The following is a 14143-nucleotide window of genomic DNA, read 5'->3' as shown; positions in this document are numbered from 1 at the left end:
TGCTTTGGAGGCTCCTCTTGTTTAATAAACTAACATACATTCTTCTTTGTCAAACTGAGGGTTTTGTTGGCAGGAAATCCATTAATAATCTTTTCCTGTAATTTCCATTTAATGTTAGAGAAAGTTGTGGAATACGCACTTTTAAATTGGCTGTCGTCTTTTGTCAGCTAATCCGCCCTTATTTTCTGAAATATTTGAAAGTTCAGAAAGCTTTTTATCCATTATCCCCCTTGAAGAGGAGTTATACTGGGGAGTGGGTAGACCCAAAAGTGTTGGAGTCAAATGGCCTTGAATAGGTCTGAGTCTCGTTTTTTTAAGTCTAGAGCTGAGTTTCTCAGCCACAGCACATGGGACATCTGGAGAATCCATTGCTATCGGGGCTGCCCTGTACATTGCAGGCTGTTTAGCAGCATATGTGGCCTCGACCCAGTAGATACCAGTAGCTCACCCCCAACTTAAAATCTCTCCAGACATTGCCTGTCGTCCCCTGGGTGGAGATGGGGTCAAAATCATCCCTAGTTGATCGCCACTGGTCTAGAATGGGGATAAAGAGAAGAAAAAGAAGAAAGGCTAACATTTACTGAGTACTTTCTATGAACCAGGCACTGTCCAAAGTCCTTTACATGTGTTACTTCATTTAGAAGTCAAGTGGACATTGTAAAATCGATAAAATCGTTATCCCCATTTTACAGATGAGGAAACTGAGGCATAGGGATGGTAATTAACTTGTAGGATATGGAGCTAGTAAGGATATGGAGCTCGTAAGTACTAAAGCCAGGATTTGAACCCAGGGAGTCTGGCTACAGCATCTAATGCTCCTAACTCTAGTGCCTGGTTACCTTACAGGGTTACTCTGAAGATTCGATGAGGTAATAAACATGAGGTGCTTAATCACAGTGCCTTGGGGCTTAGTAAAGGGCTCCATCAATGGTTGTCTAAGAACAGTAATTACAGTTTGCTTAGCTTATGTTGAGTGTCTCAGGAACATTCTAGAGGAAGACTTCACTGATGTTCTCCCCATTTTACAGATGAGGAAGCTGAGGCCCAGAGCCATAGATGTATGAGGTTGACAGAACCTCTGCTGCTTTTCCCCTAAACCACAGAGCAAGTGTAGGTGACGTGTTAGAGCCACCAGCAAGCTGGAAGGGCTCAACTTACTTTTAATCCTAAGAGGTGAGAGAAGATGGTGGCTTCTTGGAGCGTTTTGCCAACCTTGAGAGACTCTCTGGTGAATTCCAGAACTTAGGTCTCTGAACGTCGTCTTTGGCGTGGTGAATAGTGTTCCTGGGATTCGGCAGCATTGACCACCTTACATTTGCGTTCTAGCCAAAGAGCCCACGACACAGATAACGGAAGAGGCCCGGGATCAGCTTGTGGAGGCCTCTGCCGCCACCAGGAAAGCCTTCACCACCTTCAGAAGGGAGGCCGACCCCGACGATCACTACCAGTCAGGGGAGGGCGCCCAGGCCACAGCAGACAAGACCAAGGACGACCTGGAGATGAGCGCAGTCATCACCATCATGCAGCCCATCCTCCGCTTCCTGCAGCTCCTGTGCGAAAACCACAACCGGGACCTACAGGTGAGGGCCGGGGGGCAGTGGAGGGGGCGGTCCCAGGTCCTCACAGCTACCGCCGCTTACTGTGACATCTCAGCTCCTCTCCTTTCAGCCCATCTCTTCGAGCTGAGGACCCTGCATGGTTCTCGATGTCTGGGCACTAGAAGCGTTTCTCTGTCTCGTCGTCCCCGCTGTCTCCACAGGGACAGGGACCAGATCTCATGTTCAACAGTGTAGCTCCCACCTGCTCCACGTGTGTTTGTTATATGTGTGTATGTGCCTCTGTGTGTGTGTGTATCTGGTAGCCTGCCACCGTTTGATACATAGATGTACAGGTAAAACTTGAATGGATGGAGGGGTGGATGATTAAATATACTAGACTTAACAGAATCTGGTACATAGAATGTTCTAATCAAATATTTCTTGGTTGAATGAATGAAGTGGCTTTCTGGTGTTTTACACAAATGTTCAAAAATATTTGTTGAACTGATTATTCCAGAAATCCTTTGTTCACTTTTTTTTTTTGTCGTGGGATAATAACAATGGCCAGGTTTATTGGGCACTTAGATGATCCTGGATGCTAAGTGTTGCCTGTATTATAACACTTGTTTTATAGATGAGGAAACCAAGATGCACAAGACCCAGTTAGGGAGTACAGAGCTTGGAACTGAACCCAGGCAGTCTGGTGGGTAGAGGCTGTGCTGTCAACCACCGCATTAAGATAGAGGGCGTTTCCTTCCTTGCAGAGTTTCCCCAACAGCAAAGGCTTTTCAGGAAGGGCCAAGGATGGGTTCCAGAGATACCCTCTTCGTTCTCAGTGGACACAGATCTGTGGAAGGTGTCTCTGCCCAGGAGAAGCATGCTAGAGCACCGGGGCCTTGGCCTTCTCCTAGTTTTGCTTCTGACTCTTGGGGAAAACACCCCTCTCTGCCTAAAACAGATGAGGATGAACAGGAAAAGTGTGTCTGAACTCCTCTAACGTAGAATGTTTTCTCCTAAAATAAATAAATTGGTGGGGCTAGTTTTATCTGAATTGTGATGGTTTGAAAAGAAAATAATTCTAGTCCGAACACCGCAAGGGGAAGATGCAGCCTTGAAATATTTGCACAACTGAGTTTACCCACCAGGTGACTTGATGGCCTTTCACATGTTAGCTGTGGCCAGACCATTCGGTGCCACCACCAGAAATCGCTAACGCTTAAAATGTGCTGCAGAACCTCTGCCTGGATAAGTTGAGTAAGAAATTGTATTGTTAAGCAGTAAGACAGCACAATTTAATGGAAGTGGGGGAAGTCTGCAGTACGAGTACCTACTGTGCTGATTTGTGTTTGCAGTCAAATGGGTCCGAAGAGCCTGGGCTTTGAAAAAGCATCGAGGGACTTCCCTGGCAGTCCAGTGGATAAGACTCTGTGCTTCCACTGCAGGGGTCACGGGTTCCATCCCTGGTCAGGGAGCTAAGGTCCCACATGCCGCGTGGCACGGCCAAAAAAATAAAAAATGAAATGAAATTTTAAAAAAAAAGAGCATTTAGATCCAAGGTCATCAACCAGCCGCATCTGGGCCGTATTTCAAAATGAAGGGATTTCCATCAGCTCCACTGTCGGCCGCGCAGGGACTTCAGGCGCGTTCTCTGCTTTGCTGCCCACTCCTTTCCTCCACTGACATTCCAGCTTCATCCCTGACCACGTCTGAGTGTGGGATCTTGGCCGTGAGTCTGTTTTTCTTGCCTGTTGCTCAAACATTCCTACTTTGGACATAGAACACGTCGGCCCTTGATGCACTGGCCTGACTTGCGTGGATGCCAAGATCAGTGGGTGGACAAGGCCCTCATGACCCAAAGGTCCGGGGTCCGGTTACTGGCTCGTTGGCTGGTGTTTGTCTGGAGGCGGACTGTGTCTGCTCCACCTACCGTATCTACACCGTTCATCACCGGGGAGACAGGCCAAGGGAGTGTGAGCGATGCCATGGGAAAGCACGCTGTCCCACCAGTAAGAAAACAAAGACTACAGCTCGACTGTGGTGTCTTTGTGGATGGGGGCCCTACCCTGCTGGGGCGATTTCTAGGCTGAACTTGGTGGCCAGTGCCCTGTATCGTTCCCCTATACCAGTGTTACTGGTTTCCACCAACCTTGGGCTCCAAAGGAAAAGTAGGTTGAGACTATGCATATGTGTGTTGATCTCCTCATCTCGGCGAGTACCCTGCTCTGTGCCCTGCCCTGGGGGTGATGGAGACCGCCCCCCCCACCTTCCCCTCACGGAGCTGCGCATCTAGGACAGGAGCCACTCGGCAAGCGGGAGGCTGCCGTGCAGGGTGATAGGTGCTCCAGTTGTGTCATCTTAGGGGTTTTGTGGGTTCAGAGCAAGAGAACCAACACAGTAGTAAACTGGGTCCAGGAAGGCTTCCCAGAGGAGCTGATGTCTGCTGAGTTCTGAGCAAACAAAACACAAGGCTACCTTGAGTCGAGTCCATCCGTGAATGTCAGAGGGGCGGTCCTGATGTGCTTGTTTCCCGGACGTGGCTCTGGTTTCGTGGACCTGTTCTACCTTCCGTCCGCCCCCTTGACCTGCCGTCTTCACAGCACACCCAGCCTCCACTGGGAAAGCAGAGGGAGGCTCCCATTGTACGAATTCACCACTTCCTTTGGGGAAGTCTTCACAGTTTTTGTTTTGTACCTTAGCTCTTTGCAAAACTCTGCTTTGAACGAATTCCCTAAGAACTCCATGGGCAGAAGCCCCTTTTAATGAGTCCTTCCAAAACAACATTCTCTAATACGCCACTCTGCCAGAAACAGTGGTATCAGGGGGAGAGGAAGTGTACAGTATATTTCAATATATATACATTTAAAGCTTAGCAACTTAACCTTTGAAGGTTCTATAACGCCAGTGGTGTTAAACTGCTTGGGGCTGCAGAATCCCCCGTTTGAACATCTTAGGCAGAAACGTACGTGGTAAAGGAGATGAGAACAAAGCTGCTTTGTTCAGAGTAGAAACGACAGAGTGTCAGAACTTTGCTTTCCTCCCTCACCTGCAAGAGTCCTGAGGGCTGGGGCATTCCTGGGCTCCTCCAGGGTTTTGCAGGGAGTGGCTGGAAAACCAGTGATCTGGACCAGTGGTTCACAAGGATGAGTGCTGCACCCATCTACAGACTCCCACTAAGCCAGGCACACGGAGGTAGTAATAACATTGCTCTGATACGATGGTATTTGTAGGAATCCAGTTCTCAAAATGATGGTTTTAGGTGGGATTCAACGACTCTGCCTGCCACCCTCTTGACAGTTTTCTGGAACCGACGGTGGATCTCTGGGTCAGGGTTTCCTCGTGGATTCCGAGGGAGAAGACATTCTCACGAGGAGGGAATTATCAGCTCCCTGGTATAAGGAAGTGCAGACGAGCCCAGAGAGAGAGGGACTCTGGCCCTTTGAGGTTGCCCGGAGTTGCTTGTCGTATTTAGAACCTTAACTTTCCTGTTGGTAAATGTTCAGTAGCGATAAAGCCACTGAGTTTGACTTTGCCGAATGGACGGTTGCTGCCTTAAGCAAGCTTTGTTCACAGTAGCGAGAGACGTGATGGGAAGGACTGTTTTTGAACCATTTTCCGTATGCTTTTGAACCTTCCCCTGAGAGGCTGGCTTTGCCTTTCACCTGGGTTAAGGAATACAGGTCTTGCTCTCTCTCCACTGCAGTCTGTTTAAGCACAGACTTGAAGTCTTGGATCTCCTTCGTCTACCCATCTTGACTTGGTCCCTGGCCCTCCAAGGAAGACGACAAAAAGAACAGGACTTCTCTAGTCTGGACAGGGTGGGGTAGGTGGTATGTGCTGTGGGTGAGCTCTATTCCTTGAGCATAGAAAGAGTTCCCATGGGCCTTTAGCGAGTGGCACGCCTCTGTTTTAGTAGAGAACAAGAGAAAATGGAACTGAGTTAGGAAGGAGAGATTCTGACTAGACATTCTGCAAAGGCCATGAGAAATGGGAGAGGCTTTCAAGAAAGGGCAGCCCACCGTCCTTCCTGGGGAGTCTGCAACATGTCATCTGCTGGCCTTGATGAGTTCCCAAGTCCCCTTTCCTTCATCCAACTTAATCCAGATACTTCAGCCAGTGTTTACGAAGCCCATGGCATGAGCCAGTCCCTGGGCCAGTTGTCGGTCACCAGTGCTGGTGCCCCAATCTCACTGGAGTCAGGATGGAGAGCTTCCTGAAAGAAGTGACTTGAGATGCCATCCTGAAGGAAGAGGAGTCAATCAGGGTGGAGACAGGGAGGCGGGGAGTGACAGGCAGAGGGAATAGTGGGGCTGAAGCCCAGGAGATGAGAGAGTGGAGGGTGCTTAAAGAGCAGGAAGAAGTTCATTGCTGCCAGCCAGAGGAGCATGGCAGGAGAGATGATGTCCGTGAACAGAAAGGGGCATGAGGGGAGTGGCCACATCCCTGAGCAGAGGTGGGGAGGGGCAGGGCGTGGCAGGAATGATGACACAGGAGTTGCAGAGGCAGAGTGGCCTCGAGAGCCATGCTGTGAATTTGAGCCTAGGTTAGCCTGGCTGTCTCCTGCCCTCTCCCTGAATACTCCTTCACTCCACCTCTGCATGCTGAGGGGTTCAGCCAGGCCCTCGAACAGGTAGCATCTTCCCCGAGGGGCTGGGGTGAGAAATGGCTGCAGAACCCTCCTCTGGCTTCCTGTGACCCTTAGAAAAATAGTCACCTTACGAAAGCCCACGTGGTCTCAAATCACCTGTCCTTCCTCCACCTCCACCTGCACCTGAATGACTGTGCAATTTCTAGACTAGTCAGGAAGGCTTGCGCAGAAGGCCCTGAGGTTAACTTGGGGTGGGGGTGAGGGGGGGGTTATCTAGAGGATGAGTCGAGCATAAACTTGATTACCAGCTGTTAATCTGGGCATTTATGGATGTTTTAATTACACAAGGAATACATGAATATATTCTATGAAGGTTTAAATGAAAATAAGTGTTTGATTTGAGAAAACAGTCCCTCTACCCATTCCCACGTCTCTACCCAGAGAGAACTGCTGTTGGTTTGGACTGTATCCTTCCTGTCCTTTTTCTGTATATTTGGATGGAAGCATGGGATATATATTAATCTGCTCTTTGCCTTTTTGTTCATTTAACGTAACAGTATGTCCTGGAGGTCTTTCCATATTGGCACGTATGGACCTACCTCAGTGTTTCCAACTTGTGATATCAAATGATGCTGATACACTATCACTTGTTTACTTCCCAACTGACGGGCATTTAGCTTGTTTCCAGTTCCCCTCTGTCTCAAACAGTGCTGTAGCAGACATCCAGTACGTACTTTGTGAATAGTGATAGAAGTGGAATTACCAGGTCAAAAGTTAACATTCATTTTATCTTTTGATTATATCTTTTTACTTTAAAAAGATACAATTTTCTACGGTTTTCTACAGTAAACATGTAACTTTTATAACTATGCCCAAAAGAATATCTGGGGTTAATCTTCCCTTCTTTTTAAGAAGAGATTACTGGAGTCTGTGACGAAAACAAAAAACAAAAAACAACTCCTCTGCATCAGAATAGGCTGTGAGTTATGAGGTGGTTGAATGTGGATTGCTTGACTTGGTTGAGAAATTATCTGCTGTTCTGTCTCTTGTTAGCATTGCAAGTTTACCTGGAGAATACATACTCGGTCACGTGCACCCAAGCACACACACATTTACTCGCTTCTGTTCCTTCCTGTAATAACGGAAGTGGCCAAACAAGATAAGCCAGGTTCCCACCATGGCAGGTGGGCTTAAGCCCAGCCTGTAACACTTCATTCTGTGATGAACTAGCCTCAGTGTTAGGTTCTGGGCATTCAGCATCCAGACCCCAGCGTCATCTTTTAAACATTAACTAGTGTCCTTGGAAACGTCAAAAGGCTCTGAACTTAACATGTGATGGGTGGGGAGGTGGGCTGGGGCGGAAAAGAAAGAAATGAGAACTTAAAAATGAGAACTTCAGACTCCAGTTCTCTTAAAAATGAGAACTGGAGTCTGAACTGGGTCGTCAGAGAGGAGCTCTCCTCCCCTGCATCCCATACAAAAGCACCTTGGAGAACAGGCCACAGTGTTTGCAGCCATTGCCATAGACCATGTCCACGGTTGACCGTCATGGGGGCTGACTGACTCTTCTACCCAACACTGCATCTCTCTGCGTAATTGCTGCTCCATCCCAGGCCCCAACCAATTACATACCATCAAAAGGGCAGAATGAGTGACCTTTTCCCTCTTCTCTTTGCCTTTGTTCCCCCAACCTGGGGACTGCCCAATTGCAGAACTTCCTTCGTTGCCAAAATAACAAGACCAACTACAATTTGGTATGTGAGACGCTACAGTTTCTGGACTGTATTTGTGGAAGTACCACCGGGGGTCTCGGTCTTCTCGGACTCTATATCAACGAAAAGAACGTGGCCCTCATCAACCAAACCCTGGAAAGTCTGACCGAATACTGTCAAGGACCTTGCCATGAGAACCAGGTAAATCCATTTGCATTTCGGGGCGGAGAAAGAAGTTTATCGTTTTGAAACGTTGTTGACAGGGACTAGTTCAGAAGTCGCACAGCATCTCCCTAGGGGCCTAGGGATTCAGTAGAACTGGAGGCCTCTTCCAAGCAGTGAGGAGGGAGCAACCGAGCGTTACCATGTTTCAGGACGTGACCTAATCACAGGCGCTTGAGGGGCTGTCGGGGTGATCGCGCCCAGCTTGGTTCGGTTTGAACGGCCCAACTCGAAGTTGACCAGGGGTACATATTAAAGTTGGAGTTAAATGAATATGACCAGGAGACTGGGCTCTATTTCAAATATTAGGAAAGACTCAAAAAGGGGCCACTTCATGGAAGGAGGTTGAAAGCGAACTAGAGAGAAAAAACTTGCTGTATATGAGACAACTTGAAAATAACATGAGAAAATGTATGATTGAGACTTTAACACCACAGACGTTCAGAGGAGAGAAGGACTCCCTTAGTCTTGACTTACGCTTCTCGAGAAGTATATTTTTGGAGTGGAACCCAATAGTTTCTTGAATAGAGTCATTGCTTATCCCTGACGTCTTGCAGATTCCGTGCAGTTTTGCACGGATGCTAGCATGAGTATGATTGTTCGCTCAAATTATAGCTGTATCCTGGCTGGAGGGGGCAGTCCAGTGCTTAAATAGCCCATTATAAACCCAGTGGCCAGGAAAGGTATGACATGCTGCGTTACTTGGGAAGCAAGGCCAGAAGAACGGCTTACAAGAGGGACCACTTGCTGTATATTGAAAAATCTGATCTTAGTTGTCCATGACTGCGAGGCTAGCATTTCGTTAGATCCACTTTAGTCTCCAGGCTTCCTGATGGGACCAACGGGGTAGTTTGAGTTAAAGTGAAAAGGAATAAAAAAATTACAACAGGATTTGGGGGAGAGGCTTTATCTAAGTGAATTTCTTTATAACCTCAAGATGGCTTTTCTGCCAAACAGAGGCCTGTTCAAAGGAGCATACTGGGGTGAATTCTGTTGCAAACGGGGATCTTACCTGGGGGAAGGTGATTAATTCTGATATTACGTGAATTAAAACGTGCTTTCCAAACTTAAGCCTTAAGCAAAAGTGTGCCGTACGAAAACCGAGTGATGTAGAGAGAATGCAACACACCTCTGAAGGGGAAAACAGCGCTCAGGACCCGGAATCAGTCACACACCATATTTTCCCTTAAGAACAAAAGCCCACTGTACTGTTTGGATTAGACACGGCCAATTTATCAGTTACAGTGCATGGGGACTTTCCTACTGTTTACTGTTAATTCTGAAACTAGAGACTTTCATCTGTCTTTTATTTTTACCACTTTCTCACGGAAAATTTGCTGCTCTCCCCTAGAGACATTACTGGGACTGGCGAGCATTGTGCTGAAATCGCAGTTGAGCCTGTCGGCCTGTGACGTCTGATCTGTGACCAGCGTTTGTGTAATGTCTGCATGTGTCTCTTTCCTCAGAACTGCATAGCCACCCATGAATCCAATGGCATTGACATCATCACGGCCCTGATCCTCAATGACATCAATCCTCTGGGAAAGAAGAGGATGGACCTCGTATTAGAACTGAAGGCAAGTAGGAATTGAAAGCCAAAGACAGTAGCATCTGGAAACCCTTTTGTGTATTGCCTGTGCACGCGACATGGTCACTGCCGTGAAACTAAATACTAAAGACCGTTCTTTTAAAGTAAATGAATGATCCACGCTGCAAGTTCTGAGTAAAAGGCAGAACTTCAGTCTTTCCCTTCCAAATAAGGCCTTGGGACAGGATACCAGCCTTTCAACTCACAGGTCACATGGAATGAGAAATCATCACTCAAAGCTGAGAAACAAATTCGAACCGCATCCAAGAACTAGCAGCCTTGATTCTGAAAGCCGCAGACGGAGAAAGAATGGAAACTCCATTCCATCTGTGGTCTCTCATCTTTCCCCCGTTGAGGACACAGGGCCAGTTGAAGAATAGTACAGCTAAAAACGATCTAGACCAAAAAAAAAGTTGAACTTTTATATTATCCGGCAACACCTTTTTCTGTTCTGTGGTTGATTTAGCAGAAGGGTGGTTCATAAGTGTTGGGTTAAAATGAGGAGAGTTAAACAGTCCAGAATCGTGCCTCTGGGCCTCTGATGAGTTTCTTTGCATCGTGTACAACCGGTGGCTGGCAGATGACTGATGTAGAAGCACCCTTGACATGCTGACTCCCTCTGATACCAAAATAGTTTTACGGGGTGACGAAGCTTAAGCGCCTTGAAGCAGTGACTTCAAGGTGATTAAGCTGCTGGGTTTACAAGCCAGCCTCTGGGGTGTTTGAGAAGCTGATCCACTACTTCGGATGTTGATTTCTTGAGGGTACCAAGAAAATTAATTTTTAAAAAATATTCAAAAGTAAAAGCAAATGAACAAAAAGCCCCTCACTTATCTCAGGGCTTCCAAAGATTCTCTGAGTCCAAAGTTTCAATCCTGAGAATCAGACTTGCAGCTCCATCCTGGTGTCTAAAGCATATTTCGAAATGTTAGCCTTACTGAGCACATTTCATTTTCACCCGTTCCCATGTTGGGGCAGGTTGAGATCTGCCCTGCATCTTGCCCCTGTTTGCAGCAGCGGGCCACTTTCTCACTGTCACAGGAGAGCCTGGACCTACAGGGTTTAGCTGAAAAGCCGATCTGTATTTATGGCTTCAGTGGTGCCGGAGGACGGAAAGGTCATTAGGGAAGGTGGTAACACAGAAGCCCACAGGAATTGCACAGTTGCTTTTATTTTATTTTAGTATTTCCAAACGAGTGTCCAAACTACTAGATGGTTTGGGTGTATGGTTTAAGTGGATTTTTGGGGGCAGGGGACTATTTTTATCTCCTTTGACAAATCGTGTTGTAGAAGTGACTTGAACATCATTCAGGCTCACATCCCTGGCTACCATGTATCAGAATATATATGATGAGAGCCTGAAATAAACTCAGAATTTCATGCATTCCTAATCAGCATTTCCGTGGCTTTTTGAAGCACTAATCTGGTAACCTGAAGGTTATTGTAGAAATTTCTGCCCTGTGAAAAGCCAGCTTTTGATAGCACAACAACCCGATGGAACTGCTGGGATCTGTGCTTGGGGAGAAAAAAAGATACTGCCCCCTCTCACCAAAACAACAACTTTCGAGTCCTATACATGAAGAAGCATATGGATTATCATAGGCCTGGGGCCTAAAATGGGCTCAAGCCAAGAAGTACAGGGTGTGGGCACACGAAAACTTTGAATATGATGGGAAATTATGGTTTGGCGTGAGCATGGTGCTCCGTTGGGTCACTTTTGTTAACTAACAGTAGGGGTCATGAGAGCTGATAGCACTGTTTTAGGACGGTGGGGGGCGGGGGGCGTTACCTGAATTGCCTGCCTTCTCTGACCTGCAAGGCTGAATCACGGCGTTTATAACCACTCCCCACCCCCCGGAGGCGTCGTGGGTCTATGTACCAGGTGCTTCCTGACCACTGTCATCGTGAGGGTCCCAGTGTACCCACAGAACCCATGTTTAAATGTCCACTAGGACTTGGACCAACTGACGTAAGGGGGAAACTGCCCAAACCAAGAGGTGCCTCTTTGACCCCAGTTTCTGCGGACATGTTTTTGGGGTGTCAGGTAGCACATTCTCAGTGTGGTGATGCTCTTGATTTATGCTCTGCCGTGGGGCAGGGTGTCTTTAGCCAGGACGCAGCAGCTGGTCACCCATGGTTCAGGCCAGCTGCCCCCAGTAACTCCTCTTCATTTCTTCCTCCCTTTGTGTCTCCAATTAGAACAACGCATCCAAGTTGCTCCTGGCCATCATGGAGAGCAGGCACGACAGTGAAAATGCCGAGAGGATACTCTATAACATGAGGCCCAAGGAACTGGTGAGTCGCAGGGCTGAGCCTCTGGCCGTGGCACTGCCTAAGCATCAGAGCTTCACTTGTGGCAGAGCAGGGCATCTGTCTCCTCGAGCCTTCTTTACGATGCCGACGATCAGAAGTGCCGAGAGAACGTTTGATTCGGGCCCCTGCCTAGGGCAGGGAAGTGAGCCCTGCGTGGAGTAAGTGTCCTCTGCCTTCAGCGCAAACACGCATGGAAGCCTCCCTGGCCTATTTCCCTTGGGGGAGGTGGCACCGGGACAGGTCTGGGAGGCCGGCGGACCGGAATTCACGTCCGTCGCTCTGCCCTTTGCTGGGTCACCTTGGGAGGCCCTTGGACTCTCTGAGCCGCACTCCCCTCTTCCCTAAAAGGGAGCTGGTCCAGAGGGTTGCTTTGGAGACAAGACAGATGATTCCCACCGGGCCCCGCGCACAGTGCCCGCACACCCGGTAAACCCTTCGAGAATGCACGGTCTCCTCTTAATTCTTCATTCACTGCCGCTTTGTGCCGCGTCTTCTTCCGGGGCTCAAGAATTCACATCTCTCCTTGGTGCCCATAGTCTGGGCAACAGAAGGGTGTTTTGGGGGGTGCTGATGTTTTGGGTTTTTTAAAAAAGAAAACACAATCTTGTTTATATTTGGGGGGTGATATTCACAATTGGCTGTGACTTCCAGGCTGGGAGTCTGTGCTGCAAACTGTGAGACAGCAGCTCTCAGAGACGCTGAACCGAGCTGAGGACGGAACTCTCTATTTGGACTCTTTCCCACGCAGATGAGCTGTAACTGACAGACCTAAATGAGGGCACTAAAACTTTCCTGCCCCCCGGTGACCCAGTGTGCGCTTGGGGCCAGGCTGAAGTCCCTTTATGTGTTCCTTTAAATAAAGTTCACAGCGAGCCCAGCTCTTTGATCTCGGAGGTCAGGAGTGAGTTCTCAGCCTGAGATGGAAGTCCTCTCTGAGTTTACATAATGGCTTATGTAACTGGGGTTGGGGGAGGCTGGGATCTGTCGCTCCTGAGTAGGGACAGGATGACTTAGCAGAGACCCCGCTCCAGTTCCCATCAATCCAGAGCACGCCCCGTCTTGGGTGGGGGACCTGGCAGCACCCCGGGCTCTAGGTGCCACTGACTCCCGGGTCGCCCCCTTGTGGTTGATTAGCTTCATTCCCGAATCTCGGAGAAGAGTCAAAGGCTTCCCGGAGCAAACACGGTTCTGAGCATGTGCATAGCGAAGACGCTCACGTGTCCGGAACACGTGTGTACATTTGTGTGTGCACGCGCGTGTGTGTACACGCATATATGTGTACGTTCAGGCTCCCACGTCCCGTGCAACACGTCTGTTCAGTTTGGTTTTAGAGAAGCGAAGGGAAGACAAGCTGAGAGAGCGAGGGTCTTGTCTCCAGAATTATTTCTAGGGCCTGACCTGACGTCAGTACAGAAATGTGCGTCCCTCTGCCGTGCTTGGTCTTAGATAACGAGAAATAATTCAGAGTAATGGCCTCGAGGCGATGCAGGAGGCGGAAATGCCTTGTGAGTCATCAAAGAAAATGATTAATTTTTAGTACAACTTAAGGGTTGCAAGCATTGTGTTCTTAATCGTTGAATGATTAAATCTTGAATGATAGGTTCATTTGATAAATAGTGGCCGGACCCTGCTTCGTCCGGGGCGTTGTGCTGGGCACCAGGGAGGGACTGGGAAATGGGCAGAGCCAGCCGTGTTCCTGGGGAGCTGAGGCCAGTGGCTGGGAGCAGGAAGCGGAGCAGGCACCGGAACGCTCTGGGAAGCGTGCTCTCGGCGTGAGACAGTCAGGGGCAAAGCTCAGCTCACTAGCCGTGCGAATTTCAGCACGCCTCCTTCCCCTCTGCGTCTGCTTCCTCATCCATAATCAGGCGGAATCTTTGACATCTCATAAAATGTTTATGAGCAGTAAAGTTTCTGAAAGAATGAAGATACTGGGCACAGTGCTTGGCACATGGAAGGTGCTGGTAGATGTCGCCTGTTAGTGGTATTTTTTTCACATGGAGTAGGCTGTGGGAGACAGGGAAACATTTGGAGTCAGAAAATAGTTTCATCAGCTATTCCTAAAGGCAAATGCTTTCCTTTTTAGTTTTTCCTGAAATGGCAAAGGTAGGGGATGGGGAGAGTTGGCAGAATGAAATGGAGAGAAAGGGAAAACGTGTGGCTTCTAGCCTTTGTTTGTATCGTATCA

The 14143-nt window shown here is 48.3% G+C and overlaps 1 protein-coding gene across 4 annotated transcripts in view; it reads left to right on the top strand.

Annotated features, from left to right (window-relative positions):
- Positions 1-14143, top strand: part of ITPR1 (inositol 1,4,5-trisphosphate receptor type 1) — a 296145-nt gene that overhangs the window by 224948 nt on the left and 57054 nt on the right. For all 4 annotated transcript variants that reach the window (XM_065886463.1, XM_065886459.1, XM_065886462.1 and 1 more), the window contains 4 exons: positions 1327-1580; positions 7836-8036; positions 9524-9634; positions 11845-11940. In XM_065886463.1, the coding sequence (XP_065742535.1) occupies positions 1327-1580; positions 7836-8036; positions 9524-9634; positions 11845-11940 (662 nt within the window). The remainder of the gene's footprint in view (positions 1-1326; positions 1581-7835; positions 8037-9523; positions 9635-11844; positions 11941-14143) is intronic.

Source organism: Phocoena phocoena, chromosome 10 (genome assembly GCF_963924675.1).
Source record: "Phocoena phocoena chromosome 10, mPhoPho1.1, whole genome shotgun sequence".
Classification (NCBI taxonomy): domain Eukaryota; kingdom Metazoa; phylum Chordata; class Mammalia; order Artiodactyla; family Phocoenidae; genus Phocoena; species Phocoena phocoena.
The sequence above is the reverse complement of the archived record's forward strand: the minus strand, read 5'-3'. Positions and strand labels throughout refer to the sequence as shown.